Raw genomic sequence first — 17719 nt, 5'->3', positions numbered from 1 at the left:
CCCCCCCCCCCCAACTCAGATTTAGGGTTGATACAACCATCATAATAATATAGTTAATAATAACAATAACAATAATGATGTAATAATGTAAAAATTATCATTAAAAATACCTGATTATCAGAAAAAAAATACTCTAGAGCAGGGGTCAGCAACCTTTTTGACATGGAGTGCCTGTTTGAAATATAGTTGTAACTAGTGTGCCTCAACAATATTCCATGCATCGTAATTTTTTTTTTCATAATCAGGTATTTTTAATTATTACATCATTATTGTTATTGTTATTATTAACAATATTATTATTAACATGTGCAATGTTCAATGAAATAGAAAAATAAATAATACAATTTGTTGATTAATCCCACTGGTCACAACAGTGACCGTAATAATGTTTTTGTTATAAGGATCTGCAAATGTTACTGAATGTATATAGCAATGTATTTCCAGCTAAATTGAAATAATAAACAAATAAAGGGTCTCAATTAAATATGTGGTAGTAAAAAGAAACTGTGGGAGGATTTCAACAAGATAAATGCGACAACAGTGCAAAATATTTCACTATAATATTTAAAAAAAAAATATATATATATATATATATATTTTTACTGCTGCCCCCTGTGCCTATGCAAATGCCTAGGGTTGCCTACCCCTGCTCTAGAGCTTCCAGCATGGATTTGTGTATGTTCATCGCTCTGTCCCAGTTCTTGTGTGCTTGTCTGTGGAGAGATCAGTGTTCAGTGTTCTGATGGCCTGGGGGAAGAAGCTGAGTCTGAGTCTCTGTTCTTGCTGCATGTATGCAGAGGCGCTTGCCTGACTGCAGCAGCTTGAACAGGCTTATGTGCCAATATACATTCATTTAGACCCAATGTTTCACATTTCATTGACATCTAACCTCAGACACGGACTAATATCCCAGACTGGGGGCGTGGCTGATTCTTCTTTGAAGCACTCTGGCAAGGTATCCAGGCATCTTGTCGTCTCTTTGACACCTTGACTATACTGTAGCATTGCAACCATCAGAAAGTCAGTATATTCATTACAACAGCAAAATATTGTACACACACACACCATCATTTATATCCCACTTCTGCTCTCACTAGTCTCCCACTCCTGCTCTCACTAGCTAGCTACATTGGGCTGGCAGCAGCTAACAATCTACAAGCTAACTAGCTAATGTTATCACTCTAGAAGTAGAGTTGCTAATAATTATAATTAATTTTCAATTTCATAATTTCTCTCCCACTTCTACTCTCACTAGCTAGCTGCATTGGGCTGGCTATATTAGCTAACAATCTACAAGCTAACATTAATGTTATCACTCTAGAAGTAGAGTTACCACCTTTCATGTAAAAAGATATTGGACAGTCAATCTCTTCCCACAGCCAGAATAATAGATCAACTTACCCAACATTGTCTTTGCTGAATAACTGACATGTGACATGAAACAGGGTTAGGGTTTTGGTTGGTTGGTGTGTGTACGCAACCCGGTCAGCACTGCTTTATGTTGCACTGTGATACCCCGGTCCACCAGGGGGCGTAACATTGTTCACTTTTCATGTAATTAACTTCAGATAGTATATCATTACATTACTTAAGTCTCAACCCTTGTTTAATATATTTTTTAGATGTAAAAAACAAGGGAGGAAAAAAAAGAGAAGAAATAAGGGTAATGCTAGAATGTTCTATTTTCTCGGTTTGAGGTACAATGGAGAACTTTGGTCATAGCAGGTGTACTATTCTAGATAGAAAGGTCATCTTGGACTTGAATTGAAGCTTATAAACGTGGGCATAATTTTCAAGTATTTTATTATACATGTGAAGCAGCAACATGTATAATAAAATACTTGAAAATTATCACTTTTGATGACAATTTGTCAGGCGGACATAATTTCTTTTGTCTTCTGGGGTATTCTGAGTGTGATATTTGACAATAGGAAGGTAGTAAGCCCAGAGTATTATTATGATACTTTTCCCCTATGTGTCAGGATACACCATGCAAAGTTTCAGACTTATCTGACCATTTATGCAGTTGCAGTACCCTCATATTTGCAATTAGATCATTTCGCCAGAAGCTTTTCCCAAAAAGAGGGTTTTTTGGCCCCTGAGGCCAAACGGGGCTAGCTGGAAATCATAATGAAAAAAAGGTAGCAAAAAACATCCTGAGGGGTGGACCTGGCTCCCGGCCTATTAGTTTGTTCTATGATATTTTAACACTTTACCACAAGATGGGGCTGCTGATCACCAATAACAGTCTCTCTGTGTCCTTACTACCAGATATATGCCCCACATGCATTATACCAACAGCCGTTCTAAAATGTTGTGTGTTAAGATCTACTCAAGACAGCGCCTCTACCACCTGAGACAGTTAAGGAAGTTCAGAGTATCTGGGAAGATACTCCAGTCCTTCTACTCCGGAGCTGTAGAGAGCATCTTGACTGGAAACATCACTGCCTGGTATGAAAACAGCACGGCACAGGACAAGAAGGCCCTACAGAGAGTGGTGCACTCAGCCGAGCGTACCACGGGTATTGCACTACCACCCCTGCAGGTTCTATACAACAAGAGGTGCAAATCCAGAGCCTGCAGAATAATGAAAGACCCACACCACCCCAACAACAGCCTGTTCAAGCTGCTGCGGTCAGGCAAACGCCTGCGAACCCCAGCTACTAGGACAGAGAGACTTCGGCTCAGCTTCTTCCCCCAGGCCATCAGAGCCTTGAACACTGAACTCTCCATACACAAGCACACATGAGCACACACACAACACACACACTGTACACGCTCACACACTAGCAGCCACTTTAACATGAGCAAGCACACACTCATGCTGCACACGCCCACACTTATGGCCACTAAGGAAAGGTCACTTTAAAAATAGTATAGTATAACCTGAGATTGTATAAAATAGCATGTACAGAAAGACCCAGTGCCTCATCCGTAGCTAACAGTGTATTGCACTACCAAAGGACCTAGCATGTCCTCCATGCTCTGTAAATAACTTATGTACAAATACCGAGATGCCCCACTCTGTTACTTGTTTATTGCACAATGTTGTTTTATTGGATTCTATTATATGTTGTTACTACTGTATTGCACATCGTTGCGGGCAAGACCACCCGCATTTCATTGTATACTTGTATGCCGTGACAAATAAAACTCTTGACTTGACTTGAAGCTCTGAATCCTAACGATATGCCCAGTCTTCAGTTTTGCACACATTCATTCAGTTTGACAGTTATTGAGAGAGTTTGAATATGACCACCGGTGATGTCATCGGGGACATTGAATCCTTGTATTGTGTTTATTACAGCTCAATGAAATTATATGGCAGCAGTCCCTATAAGACATGGCATTGCTATTTTTTCATGGTGCTGTAATTAACACAACACAATGTTTCAATGTCCCTGATTACATCACTGGTAGCCATATTCAAACCAATTTACTCTTAATAACTGTCAAACTAAATGAATGTGTGCAAAACAGTTTTTGCACTGAGGTTTTGGCTGTGTGTGAGATTATGTGCAAAATAAATCAGCATTGTTTTTGTGATGACAAGTGGCCAGCTCTGTGTGTGTGGGTGACACGCTGTGTGTTTGTCTATCTGTGTGGGTGTGTAGACATATATTTGTGTGCATCATCATCGTCTCCATGAGTGCAAAAAATGCATGCAGGGCTACTGTAGGTTGGATTTGTGTTGAAAGGACCTGTGTGCACAGCGTGACAATCAGTGAATGACTTGGGGTCCATTGTACTCTGTGAGGCAGAAATGCAGCATTATATCAGTGCACTGCTTCCATATGAGCCCTGCAGCTGCCGCCTCTGTTCCTCCCTCGTCTCTCCGCTTCTCTCAACAGACTACATGAAAACAAGCTATTTAGCAGCATCTGAAACAAGTCTTCCTTCACGGGTCGGGCGCCGTTACCTGAGTGAGTTGTTTTCACCAGAAGGAACATGTCAAAGGAACACATTTTGTTCACTAGACATCACTGATTGGAAGGAGGTATTTGAAGTTGTACACGATGCAAATGACGTGCCAAGCGTTTTCTGGGTCATCCCAGTGGGCTGTGGGGGTGAGGGGAGGAGAAGTGTGGAGTTGGTGTGACGGCCTAAAGGCTGACATCTTCCCCCAAGACCATATGGCTCTCTGATGATAGTGTTGGAGGAAAGTTGCCTTGAAAGCCACGGGCTGTGTCAACCTAACTGTTACGACAGATAAGTCTTGCTTTTAATAACATGGCTGAGATTGTACTCTGCAGTAAAAACCTCTGCAAAGACATTAACAAAACAAAGCACAATCCTAATGTCTCCAGAAATGGATGGAAAGGAATATGCGATTCCATTCAAACAAACAATTGTTTCAACTACATGCCTCGTTAAATCACATTAAGCCATGTTTAATCAGCCATACAAACAGGCACACACACACACACAGATAAATAAACTCTCTAAGCCCTTGAAGGGCCAACACACAAACCCTCTTCCCTAAAACCCACCAAACAGGACACAAGATAGACATTACTGAATGAATCACAAAGCGCTGCATGTGTCTTTAAGAGAACTACGTCCCACTCTACATGTCACTTCTCACTGAGCCTAATGTGTGTTTGTTGGCATCAGTTGTCCTCTGCGTTGGAACGGTGAGGGCATCATTCTCCTTTACCTCTATGGGGCGAGACAGGGAGACATTCTCATCACTGTGATCCACGGACATACATGGAATAAAATCCAGGAGAGGAACCAGAAGATTGAGAGAACAAGCTCTTTTTTTTTTTTAAAGAATTCATCACATCTCAAGGGAGGCTTTTCTAGTTATCTGTTAATATTGTACAACAACAACAACAACAACAACAACAACAACAACAACAACACATTCTGGCTTTTTCACAGACACAGTTAATAATCTGCATTTTTTTTTTTTTTTTTTTTTTTTTTTTTTTTTATCACTGCTTTGGAAATAAGTTAACCCAGATATCTTCCACACACCAGAGGGCAGGTGAGCTCAAAACAGCCAAAGCAAAGGTCAAAGGTTTGTTATGGAACCACAGTCGACTTCACTCGACCCAACTGTCCCACCCTCCTCGTCACCTTCTAAACTGGACCAGAGCCACTTCAGGAGGGTCAGTCGCACAGAGGACAGCGGTCCCTACCCCATCCCTGGCCTTGCGGTGGATGTGCTGCACATGCGAGTGAAGGAAGGGAGCAAGATCCGAAACCTACTGGGGTTTGCGACGGCTCGCATGCAGGGGGAGGGAACGAGCAGGGGTAGGGTGGCCCCGAGGCAGGTGGTCTTCACAGGGTCCGGCAGAGGGATCACCAAGACCGTCACATGTGTCGAGATTCTAAAGCGTAAGCTGGGAGGGCTGCACCAGGTGTCCAAGCTCTACTACAAGACGGTGGATGAAGTCTGGGAGAGTTTACAACACGGAGTACCGCGTGTAACCATGCATAGGACAGTCCCTGCCATCAGTATTCTGCTCTCCAAAGACCCTCTGGACAACCAGGAGCCTGGCTACCAGCCCCCCGAAACAGAAACACGCCAAGAGGACGGGGTGAGAGGTGGAACTCTGCGTAGGCCATGTTGCAGTCCCTTCACACAGCTGTGTGATGCCAAGAGAGCCTGTCTGGAAGACTGGGGTATCGACTCACCCTCAACCTCCTCAGTATGATGGAACATTGTTTTGTTTTTTTGCAGTTTCACCAAGGGGTTGATTAAACCTGAATTTCAGCTTTAAATATGTTATTCACATTTTCTAGGTCAGCTGGGTGTGTATTAGTAGGCATTTACTACTGTTTAGTCTTATAGCCAGAGTTGAAAAGAGTTTGCTGCATTATCTAATCTGTGATGATTTCACACTAACACACAGCTACATAGAGAATAAACTGTTGACGTTGGGACAGGTGGTGGTGCCCAGGACGATTAGGAATGGAAAGCACAGTAATATTCTAAATTGACGACTTGGAAAAAGAAAAGCTAGAATTTTTTCCCTTTCTGGCCTGGTTTTAACTGGGAGTGGGGGTGGATCCTCTTTTTTTGGCGATATACATTGTAACCTTAAATCCATCTTTGATTTAGGTAATAAAGACATAAGTATGGCTAGCTGTTATCGGTTAGGATTTTTGGACATTAAAGAATGTATATATTTTTGGATAACTTCTGTATTTTTAAACCTGGACCCTATTTTTCCGTTATGTGGGGTCTAAATGAATAATAGAGACAAATATTTTTGTAATTGGTCCAGTATTGAGGGAGATCGCTTCAGCCGGCAGCCGCAAAATGGGCTGCAATGAAATCACACTGCATGCACGTCAATGTATTTCGACTAAAAGAGCTTAATTTTTGCCACTGCCAGGCTCAGACTGTTATAATAAGTTTCTGCCAACATTTTGTAAAGGATCCTTACAAAGATAGACCTTTGTGTTTATGCTTCTTCCAGTCTCTGTTTATCCATTCCACTATTTGCGGCTGGATGTTTACAAAATAAGTTACAAAAGGGAAATAAATCTATATAGATATTTTATAATCGATCATGACTCAGTTGATATTTTGTACTCCTGGCTTTTTGAGTTATTGTTTTCCTACCAAGCTTTTGTGTGTACTGATGCCAGGTCAACACAATAACTTAGCTAATAACATTACCTCCACTCTGTCTGCAGCAGGTCTCTCTGAACAGCATTTTTCTTTAGGAAAAGGTGCTTTGGTATAGGATTTCTTCTCTTGGACTGGCAGTAGTCATCAGGGTAATACGGAGGAGTGTTTTCATACATTTGTAGCATAATAACCAGCCACACTTTCAGCGTGTGCCTATCCAAAAAAGGTAGTCTATGAAAACTGTGTGAAGTGTGTGGCACAACATTGTTTTATATATTTTAGATAATATGTATTCCAACAAGACAAACACATTTCCTCACCAACTAATGTATTTGCTGTTGTTATGTGTTTTGTGGCCTGATCAGGCTAGCTGTCGTGTCTAGCTGTAGTTCCCTGTCGTGGTTTTGTAGTCCTTATCGTTTTCGCCTCCAGCTGTGCCCATTTGTAATTAACCCAGGTGTGTCTTGTCTCGTCATCCCCTCATGTATAAGTATCCTGTCGTCCCCTTTGTCTGATGCTGATCCTGTCTGTGCAGTATGTGTTCTTGTCTGTCGTTACTTTAGATTTCCTTTATTCAAAACCATGGTAATTAATCATTAAATATTCTTTGTTGATTACTTTGGCTACCGTCTCCTTATTATGTTACATTGACCCGACATCGAGCCTGCTAATTGTCAATGGTAACGTAATAGCTGTATATAAAAAAATATATATATCTTCTATTTGAGCCAGGCTGTACTGAGTTTTCAGATATTTGTTATAACAGTCTGAGCCTGTCAGTGGCAAAAACAAGCTCTTTTAGTGAACATAATTGTGCATGTTTGCCCATTGTGATTATATTGCAGTAACGATGCAAAGCTATTAGCTTACTTACAGAATCCCATAGTCGGAGTTCCAAAAATCCGAACCATCCTTTTAAAACCTGTTAAAAGGTACATGCCCAAGTAAATGGAAGATTGCTCCACTTCTACAAGGTCAATTTGCATGTATCTAGGAACATCTAGGGACCTGGGGGTATGTATTCCCATTGTCAGAAATATTGTGTCTGTTACTGGGCTTGAGTAAATTGTGATGAAACAAAGGAGAATATAAATTATGATTATTTTTTGCATCTTTGCCAGTGAATAACACCATGAACTACAAGCTGTAACAAGCTTGAAATAATAAACAAACCTGTTCAGCAATAAAGAATGAGAGTACTGGAACAGTGTTAAACTCAAAGTGTTGTATTAAACAAAAGGAGGATCAAAATAAATGGGGCACCCCATAGCAACGTATGGTACAACAAAAATCATCTCACACCAATAAGAACGGTCCTGTCAGCTTTACAGTCCATTAGCCCCAACATAAATGTTACCATGTATAATGTACCGTGTATAATGTTACCCTGTATGTTACCATGTATGTTACCATGTATAATGTTACCATGTCTAATGTTACCCTGTATGTTACCATGTATGTTACCATGTATATTACCATGTATAATGTTACCATTTATAATGTTACCATGTCTAATGTTACCCTGTATGTTACCATGTATGTTACCATGTATATTACCATGTATAATGTTACCATTTATAATGTTACCATGTCTAATGTTACCCTGTATGTTACCATGTATATTACCATGTATAATGTTACCATTTATAATGTTACCATGTCTAATGTTACCCTGTATGTTACCATGTACAATGTTACCATGTCTAATGTTACCATGTATGTTACCATGTATGTTACCATGTATGTTACCATGTATGTTACCATGTGTAATGTTCAGGCCTACCAGACCATGCAGCCTGCATGTTAGAGCTAGTAGTGTCCAACAACACTCAAACCTTTGAGTGTCCAAAAGGTGATAAGTCCTGGGTTGATCCACATCTTAGAAAAGGAAAGGAAAAAGAAGTAATCCACTGGGAAACACCACTGTAGCTGAACTGTCCTTGGTTACTGGAGAATCTTTTAGGAGGCCTGGAAAAATCCCCCCTTCCTCTCACTGAGCTCATTCAGCACCTTCTTGGGATCAAGTGTACAAAGATTCTCAGCAAATGAATAAAGGGACGATGATTAAACAGAAGGATTTGTAGATACAGTAATAAATTATAATCCATTTGAATTATTAACCTTATTATGGCCAAATCATACATCTATGGATGGGGGGAAGGCTCCTCTTTCCAATGGCAGTGTTAAATCTGAATTTAGTCATTTCCTCTCGGTTTTACGATAAAAGAGAGATATAATTAGCATTTTTCCGATATATTATTATTTTCGGTAAATCTTAAAAACATCTGTAAACAAACGTAGTGCTGAAAATATACACTTTGACTGCTGTTTTTATAGGGTTAAGGTCTTTACTCTTGGCTACATTTGAAAAAGAAACACAACATTAATTAATACGGTCTGTATTGAAAGATGTGATAAAAACAGCAGGTTAAGATCTTTAAACAAAAGCCCTCCGTTCAATATTCTACTCAACTCTAGTATTTTTGCAAGTCAGCGCTTGTCAAACGGACATTAAATTGATTGCCACTAACCCTAATTTCAGCCTGTTTTTCTTCAATGTGTTTAAGCACAAAATCACTACAACCCTCAAACAATATAGAGAAATATTGTCATTGATTCAAACCGTCAAACCTTTATACTCTTCTGAGTAATGACCATCCCATGATTGTTGACAGACATAATGACGTGCAACACCAGGGTGAAGTGATCAGTGTTAATTTTGGCAGTTATTTTCATTTTAGTTTTAGTCTTAGTCATGTGTCAATTGCTCCTTTTTCGTTATAATATTTAGTCATCTTCATTTATTTTTCGTTTAGTCAGTTTTAGTCAACTAAATGTCTGAGCATTTTAGTCTTAGTCCGTTTTTGTCTCAATTTTGTCTTTGTTTTAATCTAGATTTAGTCGACGAAAACGGATGACATTTTTGTCTATTTTTAGTTAGTGGAAAAAAACTTGTCAGAAGTCAGAAATAGTCAACATGGAACATTTTCTGATTTAAATTGCATATTTATTTTTTAACCTAGGGGAATCTGAGTCGGCGGCACAAGTGATACACAGGAAGTATATATGTTGGTGTAGACATGGTCCAATGTATTGTTGCTCCTACAGTATATGTTGGTGTAGACATGGTCCAATGTATTGTTGCTCCTACAGTATATGTTGGTGTAGACATGGTCCAATATATTGTTGCTCCTACAGTATATGTTGGTGTAGACATGGTCCAATGTATTGTTGCTCCTACAGTATATGTTGGTGTAGACATGGTCCAATGTATTGTTGCTCCTACAGTATATGTTGGTGTACATGGTCCAATGTATGCATCAAAGAGAGCATTACGGATGTGGTGACGTTGTTTCTGACCAGAGAGACGACGCTGAACTCTGTCTGTCTTCTGTTTGCTGTGTCTTTCCTTTCTCTCTGCCATGTCTGTCCCCTCTCTCTGCTGTGTCTGTCCTCTGTCATGTCTGTCCTCTCTCTTTCTCTGCTGTGTCTGGCAGCGGTTTATTCTATAACAACAGGATAATGTAAACTAAGTAAACAGAATACACAGTAGTACTAGTAGTAGTACACACTGATTGCAATCTGCTTGCATAAAAATATTATATAAAATCACATTCTGAGGTCAGTGTTAAAGTGCCACATGGAAGAGGTCTGGTTAGAGTTAGAGGTGGTCTAGGTCTGGTTAGGGTAACTTAGGGGTAGTTAAGCATTCATTATAATTTATTATTATTATTTAGATAGATGGATGTAAAGGGCTAGACCAACTCTTAACCCCTATCCGGACCTAGACCACCTCTAAGTCACAACCCTAACTTAGGGGTTAGAGTTAGAGGTGGTCTAGGTCTGGTTAGGGGTTAGAGTTAGAGGTGGTCTAGGTCTGGTTATACTGATCCGATACCAGTGCATACATAAAAAAAAATTATATATTATATAAATTATAAAACTTTTTTCTCTTCTATTTTACAGCTACTGTTTTATATACTGTTTTTTAGTAATAACTAGAACGTAATGGTATTTATTCAACAACAGGTGATTGTATAGATTAGTATTAGTATCATTAATTGACAACTAAGCTCAATGAGTTCACCCACGGAAAGGTTGTTGACACATTGGTTCCACACGGACGTTATACGTTGTTGCACTTGCTACCAGAAGGCTCCGTTTAGGTTAGCTAGTAGCAGAGGCTCTGTTGTTATTTTTAATGCAAAATAAATATTCAACATTCTCTTTTGAGACTCCGCCTCAGACTCTTATCATCTGGCACTAAAAGCTAAACATTGTCACCGTCTGCATTATGTCATTAATTGTGTGCGAGAGGTCGATCAGTGACCACTTAGCGTGAGCTAGCCTATAGGTTAGCCACTAGTTAACGCGAGCTAGATCGAAAGAATGTAACGTTACTGGTGAAAAAGTGATTTACCTTGGAATACTCCTTTGTCAACTTGCTGTACTTTGCTTGCAGGTCTGCAGCTGGATTATGAATAGTCCCAACTTTAGCCAAGGTAACGTTAAGCTAAAACTAGCTTTTCAAATAGCTCTTCAGCTAATGCTAATAACAGAGCTCCCCGTCACACTGCTCTACTCTGGACGATGGCTGAAAAGTTATAATTATTTTGTCTCGTCTTGTTTTAGTCAACAATATCAACATACATGAAGAGAAATTTCGTCCTGGTTTTTGTAAATTACATTTTTGTGTCCTCAGTTGTGGTCAACGATATTTAATTAACTATTTAGTCACGTTAGCGTGACATGGTTTTCAATAACGTGACGTCACGTCTCGTTGTCGTCATGAAAAAAACCTTCATTGACGAACATCTTTCGTCATCATTTTAGTTGACAAAATTAACACTGGAAGTGATAATATAAAAAATATTGATTTATCACCATGCTGTTGAGTAAAACGAAGGTTATCCTATAACCCTAGTTATATGAATATGGCGAGCGCTCTGCTCTATTGGAACTGTCCCTTTAATCATATGCTATCATGAAAACTTTCAACCACGTGCACGCACCTACACCTGCCTGACCACGCCCACATCCGCTGACATATAAGCGGGGTAATGGCCATACTACCAGCTCCTTCCCCAGTCTTTCACCGCCGAAATGGAAGACACATGGGGTCCTCAGTGAGTCAGAGCAGAGCGCTCGCCATATTCATATAACTAGGGTTATAGGATAACCTTTGTTATATTTCATATGGCTTTACGCTCTGCTCTATTAGAACACAAGAGCGGAGCAGAGCGGAGAGTCCGACAGATGTACCCGCTGAGGTCCCCTACAACCATCAGAATACCGGGGAGGATCCGGGCCCCCCCCGCCCCCCCCCCCTAGTGAGGGACGGGAGGGAGACCGGACCCGACTGTGCGAAGAGGGAACAGTACCTCAACGCACAGGGTGAGCAGACCGTGGGACTTACCTTTGTTTAGAAGGGCCCGCGACTACTCGGTTGCGCATCCTGCACGCCACCAGGGAACGGACGTGAAGCAAAAAAAACACGTCACAGCCCCCAACATCGCGGGATCAGGGTCAAAAAGCCCAGACCCCGTGGCAAGGCCGTAGCAGCGGGCTCGGAGGAGGCCCCAGCCCCAGGCCACATCCCGGGGGACAGGACCCCCCGAAAAAGGGGCCTGGCGAGGTCAACGAGGCCGTGGCATCGAGACCCCACCAGACGGTCACTGGTGACACCAGCCCCCACATCACCAGCGTATCGGACAGGGCCTACAATAGGTGAAGGCCCTTCTCCACCTGGCACGCCGCTCCAAAGCGCTCCAAGGAGGCTTCCCCACCACAATGTCGTGGGGCCAGCTGGCGCACCGGGGAGACAACCCTCCAAGGAGGTTGATCCCTCAATCCAGGCCGACAGGTCTTAACAAGAGCAGAACTCAACCTGCGCCCGGAGCACTGCGGACTAGACAGGCGCCTAAGGGGCTAACTGTAAGAACAGTATCCCGGCGGAAAGGGTGTTCGGTATGCCGTGCACCATGTCACAATCTCATGGGGTCACGAACCTCGCGGAGTCGGAGTTAACCAACTCCGCCAGCGAACAGATTCCACCACAAACCCTGACCCTGCCAATTTATTAATCCCGCGGGGTCGAGGTTCAGAGAAAGAGTTTGACACAATTGGCAGACGTCATGAAACATGCGGGGGCATACTCTCGGGCAGCCGGGGTCAGACCCAGGCTCAACCGGAGAGTCGACTCTGCTACCAACACACCGGGGAGACAACCACCCCCCTATGTTTATTAACAGAAAATGGTTGCTCCCTTAAACCATTAAGAAACCCCGGAAACATAACTGCGCGTATACACAGGCTATACAATGCAGTTCAAGGCGTTTCAGGTTTAAAAAGGGTTAACCCAGGCCAACAGGTCAACGAGGGCAAGGCCCGACCTGGGCCTGGAGGACCGGGACCTACACAGGGATGCATAGAGTAGTTGACAGAAGCAGCCTCCCCGACAGCCCCCTCCCATCCCCGGTTTAGCAGGGAGGGAGGGGTGAAACGAATGGAGAAGGACCAACCCACCTAACATTGTGCAAAAAGGTACAACATAGTATGGACCAGGGCGGCTGGGTGGCGCAGCAGACATTGCGCTCGTCACCAACGCAAAAGACACCGGGTTCAAATCCGGCTGTCGGCGTTGCCTCCGGCTTGGGCCGGCCGTCATACTGGCTCAATTGGCAGAGTCAGCGGGTGGAAGTCGATGGGTGGTAATCTGAACATTGTGGACAGCGACTCCTACAGGTTGGTTGGGGGACGCCTGCACAGCAGAGACAGGAAATAGCAGGGGTAGTGTGAGCCTCCCACACGTTACACCTCGCCAATGAGAGTCCGCGCTGGCAGGTGAAAAGATGTGACAGGCTGCCTCCTCGTGTACCGGAGGGGACACGTGATGCAAGGCTTCTATTCACCCTACGACCGACCTGTGGGGGGCATATGCGAGCAACGTTCAAGACAGGGGAGGGGAGAATTGGAAAAACAGCGAAATTGGGATGGGAGAAAAATAGAAATTAATGAGAAAAAAAGCTGAGAAAAAAAAACAGTATGGACCAATGCACACCACTGTTAAGGGCAACTCGTAGTGTCATCTATATGACACACACATTCATGACATCAACCCCTGTGACGTCCGGCCCGCCCTGGCATTTCCCCCCCGGAAAAGCTCAGGGTTTTTTGGGGTACCAGAACTTGTCTGCGCCCCGGCGGACAACTGGGTTAAACTGATCCGGTCAGGCGTGACCAGGACAAGTCCTGTGCCCTTGTCACGCTGCCGCCCCCAGTCCTAAGAGTACGCGTGTCGATCCAAAACACCACAGGGGGCGCCACCAAGACGGTCAGTACGCGAACGCACCGCTCCCGGTGGCCCACCTATCGGCCGTGAAACCCCCCTGCCAATGTTTGATCTACTCCGTCATCTCCCTCCGGAGATGTACGCAAGTCCTCGGGTCTAACCTAGTGCACTGGCGCTCGGTAGAGATAAAAATCTCCTTCCCAGTCGACCGCATAAAAAACGCTGTTTTTATGATGTTAGGCAACCAAGGCTCGCCAGTCCCAAAAAGCGGATTCAATCATTGAAAAACACCCTGGGCCAGCGCTGATCGGTCTCGTAAGACCAAACGCTGATTTATGAAAGTTGTATAGTGCGCTAAATGAAAGCACATACACCTGTAGTGTAATAGCTTTACATTCTGCACGCCAACCACAGATAACCTTGTTTGTGTAAAAAACAGGTTTTATCCACGGCTCTGGCCTACGTGCGAAAAACTTGCTACCCACTATTTTTTTATCTTTACCCTTAAGCAAAGAAAAAATATCAGACTGAAGAGAGGGACTCAAAAAGTCCTTGGTTTACATGCTACATATGTACAACTCTGTAAGCTAACAATAGCACACCAGTTGCGGACTCAATGCTACGTTTGATCCTAAAACGTATTTACATGAAACACACAACCCTCATCGTACAATGAAGCCGTCAAGTTCACTTTTACCACGTAAGAAAGAACACTGGCTTAGGTAGAGAGAAAAGACATAAGCCCTTGGCTAAGTGCTAGAAATACAGGCCTTGCAAGTTATACAAAACAGCAACCAAAGCAGAAGGGGTCATGTGTCCTACCTGTACCCCCGGGTCGCAGGACGACTGGCAGCAACAATGGTGGTCTCCCCGTTGACGAGGCCTCTTGCTGGCGGGGCCAGTAGTGGCGACGGCTGGAGTCCTGCTCCGGCGTTTCGCCCATATCCTGCGGCCGGCCGTGGTGCAGGCCGATGACATCTTCTGCCAGAGATGACGCCGAATCAGAGTGTCCAGGGCCCACTATCTCCCCACGGCTATCACTAACGGTTAGCCACAGGCTAACTGCTAGCTATATCAGGCTAACGGCTAGCTACTGAAGCTGCGTAAGGTGGAGTGCAGGCCTGGTCATTCCAGATAGCCAACTGCCTAGCCCAAAAGGGCAGACAACGCTCGCCTCCCTCACAGGACGGCGTTGACAGAGATACAGTGGCGTCGGCAGCGGAGCCCCGTTTGTACGGGCCGCTGCCGCCCTAAGCTCGGGGACAAAAAACACGCAACTCCTTTGCGTACTTTCCTCCGTCATGGTGGGAGGCTCAACTCACTTTCTCTTTCTGATAGGCGGGAGCCAACGTCCAGTGCGGATGGCAGTAGGGCATCCCGTCTCGGAGGTGGGACTTGAACCCAGACTCGGAGTACGGGGCTCCCAGGAAAACAAAGCACACTCTGCCCGAGGGGAGAGAGCTCTGTCTTCGTGGGCCGTCAAACAAGAACTCCCCGCCCCCTCCATGCAATCCTAATTGTCCATCGGACGCCACAGGCTAACGGCTAGCTACAGGCTAATGGCTGGCTATAGGCCAATGGTTAGCTACCGGCTAATGGTTAGCTACAGGCTAACGGCTAGCTACTGTAGCTGTATCGGACGCGATGGAGAGGTAACAGAGGAATCCTCGCCTGGAGCCGACTGTTCTGCGGGGCCGTATGCCTGAACAGCCGACCCCGCACAACTGACACATCTGTTTAGACCGTCCGCCCCCGCCACTCACCGCCAATTGACGTGAGCGAGCAGAGGCGGAGAGCCTGCGCCGCAAGACACCACCAAAGAGACCGTCGGACCAGCCGACTGCCTCCCGCGGCAATAGTATCCAGCTACACAGCCGGAGAGCACCGCTGGCGGGGGAACTGCCCAGCGACGCGCACTCCCCTCCGGGCGCCGCTGAGGCTCACCTGCCTGCCACAAATGTGGAGCAGGAAAGCCCCACTACGCCCGAGGAAGCCCGAATGTGAAGCAATCGAGCCTGGATGCAATCGAACTGACTTCTGGCCTATCACTGCACGGCTTTGTCAGTCATGTGATCACACCAACCCGGGAGAAAGATGGCGGTATATATACATACGGTGAGGAGAGAATATATACATACGGTGTGGAGGAGACTGTACATTAGGAGGGGGTGGGTGGGTGGGAGAGAAATATACATATAATGTACAGTCTCCTCCCCACCGTATATATATATTCTCTCCCCACCGTATGTATATTTCTCTCCCACCCACCCCCTCCTAATGTACAGTCTCCTCCCCACCGTATGTATATATTCTCTCCCCACCGTATGTATATATACCGCCATCTTTCTCCCGGGTTGGTGTGATCACATGACTGACAAAGCTGTGCAGTGATAGGCCAGAAGTCAGTTCGATTGCATCCAGGCTCGATTGCTTATCCTGTCTGGGTAGCCCGGATGATGGTTTTTTACATCGAATTCTATACACCGCAATTATGCATCGAATTTTTTACATTGAATTTTATCCACCGCAATTATGCATCGAATTTTTTACATTGAATTTTATTATGCATTCGAATTTTTTACATTGAATTTTTATTTCACATAAGTAAATTCGGAGCAAAAAAATTCAGTTACATGATTTTCAAAGTAATTATTTTCAATGCTATAAATTCGGTGTCTGAAAAAATTCAGATACATGTTTTCAAAGTAATTATTTTCAATGCTATAAATTCGGTGTCTGAAAAAAAATCAATCGACATCACATCAATATAAATAACGTATTGTTTTCATCTCTCTATATTAACGTAACACGCTATTCATATCAATCGGCATCACATCAATATAAATAACGTATTGTTTATATTAACGTAACACGCTATTCATATCAATCGGCATCACATCAATATAAATAACGTATTGTTTTCATCTCTATATTAACGTAACGCACTATTCATATCAATCGGCATCACATGCATCAATATAGATAACGTATTTATTCATCTGGGTAAAGTATTCACGCAGACCGAGACTTCACATCTGGATCAAAACCTTCTTCTTGTGGAAACAGATCAGACTGTGGACACCACAACAGCTGTAAGTACAATTATGTTGACATTGTTTTCCTCTTATTGCTCCTTCCTAGCAGCAGCACGGCGATCGAAAGGAGCCTTGAAGTTGTACAATCACAGCTTTATTGTAAACAATTCCAAATGTTTTACATCCGTAGTACTTTACCATCTCCATGGTCAACTAACTGCGAGCCCTACCCAAAGCTGTAAAGGAATGTGAATCACTACCCACTTTCAAAAACACTCTCAAAAAACACCTAAGGGAGACTGCAACTCGAAACTGGCCCCTGTAAATGTCCGAACACAACCCCCTCCAATGTACAGTAAATTACCAAGTATGGTCTTGTCAATATTCCAATGTACAGTTTTGTTTGTACAGTTGTACAGTGTCCCCCACCCACCCCTCCTACCCAACCTCCCCCCCACTCCTACCCCCCCCCCCCCCCCCCCCCCCCCCCACCTCCAATGTACAGTCCCCCCCACCCCCACCCCCCCACCTACCCAATCCAATGTACAGTTTCTACGTCAAATGTATATACTCTTTTTTCTGGACTCTTTTTGTATCACAAACAGTACTGTATTTGCAAATCTGGTATGTCATAAATGTATAGATGTAGCAGTACTGTCTATCTGTATGTCATGTATGTCATGCTGGTCTCTGACAAGAACAAGTTACAGGTTGAAAAAACCCTCAGCTCGGAACTAGGCAGAATCTGCATATGGCTCGCTGATAACAAACTATCATTACACATGGGCAAAACAGAGTCCATTCTCT

The 17719-nt window shown here is 43.7% G+C and overlaps 1 protein-coding gene across 1 annotated transcript; it reads left to right on the top strand.

The window, feature by feature from the left end:
* Nucleotides 1-5030: 5030 nt before the first annotated feature.
* Nucleotides 5031-5663, top strand: LOC311245457 (ribonuclease P protein subunit p25-like protein; the record flags this gene model as incomplete). The annotated part of the gene is made up of 1 exon (XM_084335299.1): nucleotides 5031-5663. One exon carries the CDS (start codon nucleotides 5031-5033, stop codon nucleotides 5661-5663), a length of 633 nt encoding a protein of 210 aa, XP_084191425.1.
* Nucleotides 5664-17719: the final 12056 nt, after the last annotated feature.

This window comes from Notolepis coatsorum, assembly GCF_963971535.1.
Source record: "Notolepis coatsorum genome assembly, chromosome: 18".
NCBI classification, from domain to species: domain Eukaryota; kingdom Metazoa; phylum Chordata; class Actinopteri; order Aulopiformes; family Paralepididae; genus Notolepis; species Notolepis coatsorum.
The sequence above is the reverse complement of the archived record's forward strand: the minus strand, read 5'-3'. Positions and strand labels throughout refer to the sequence as shown.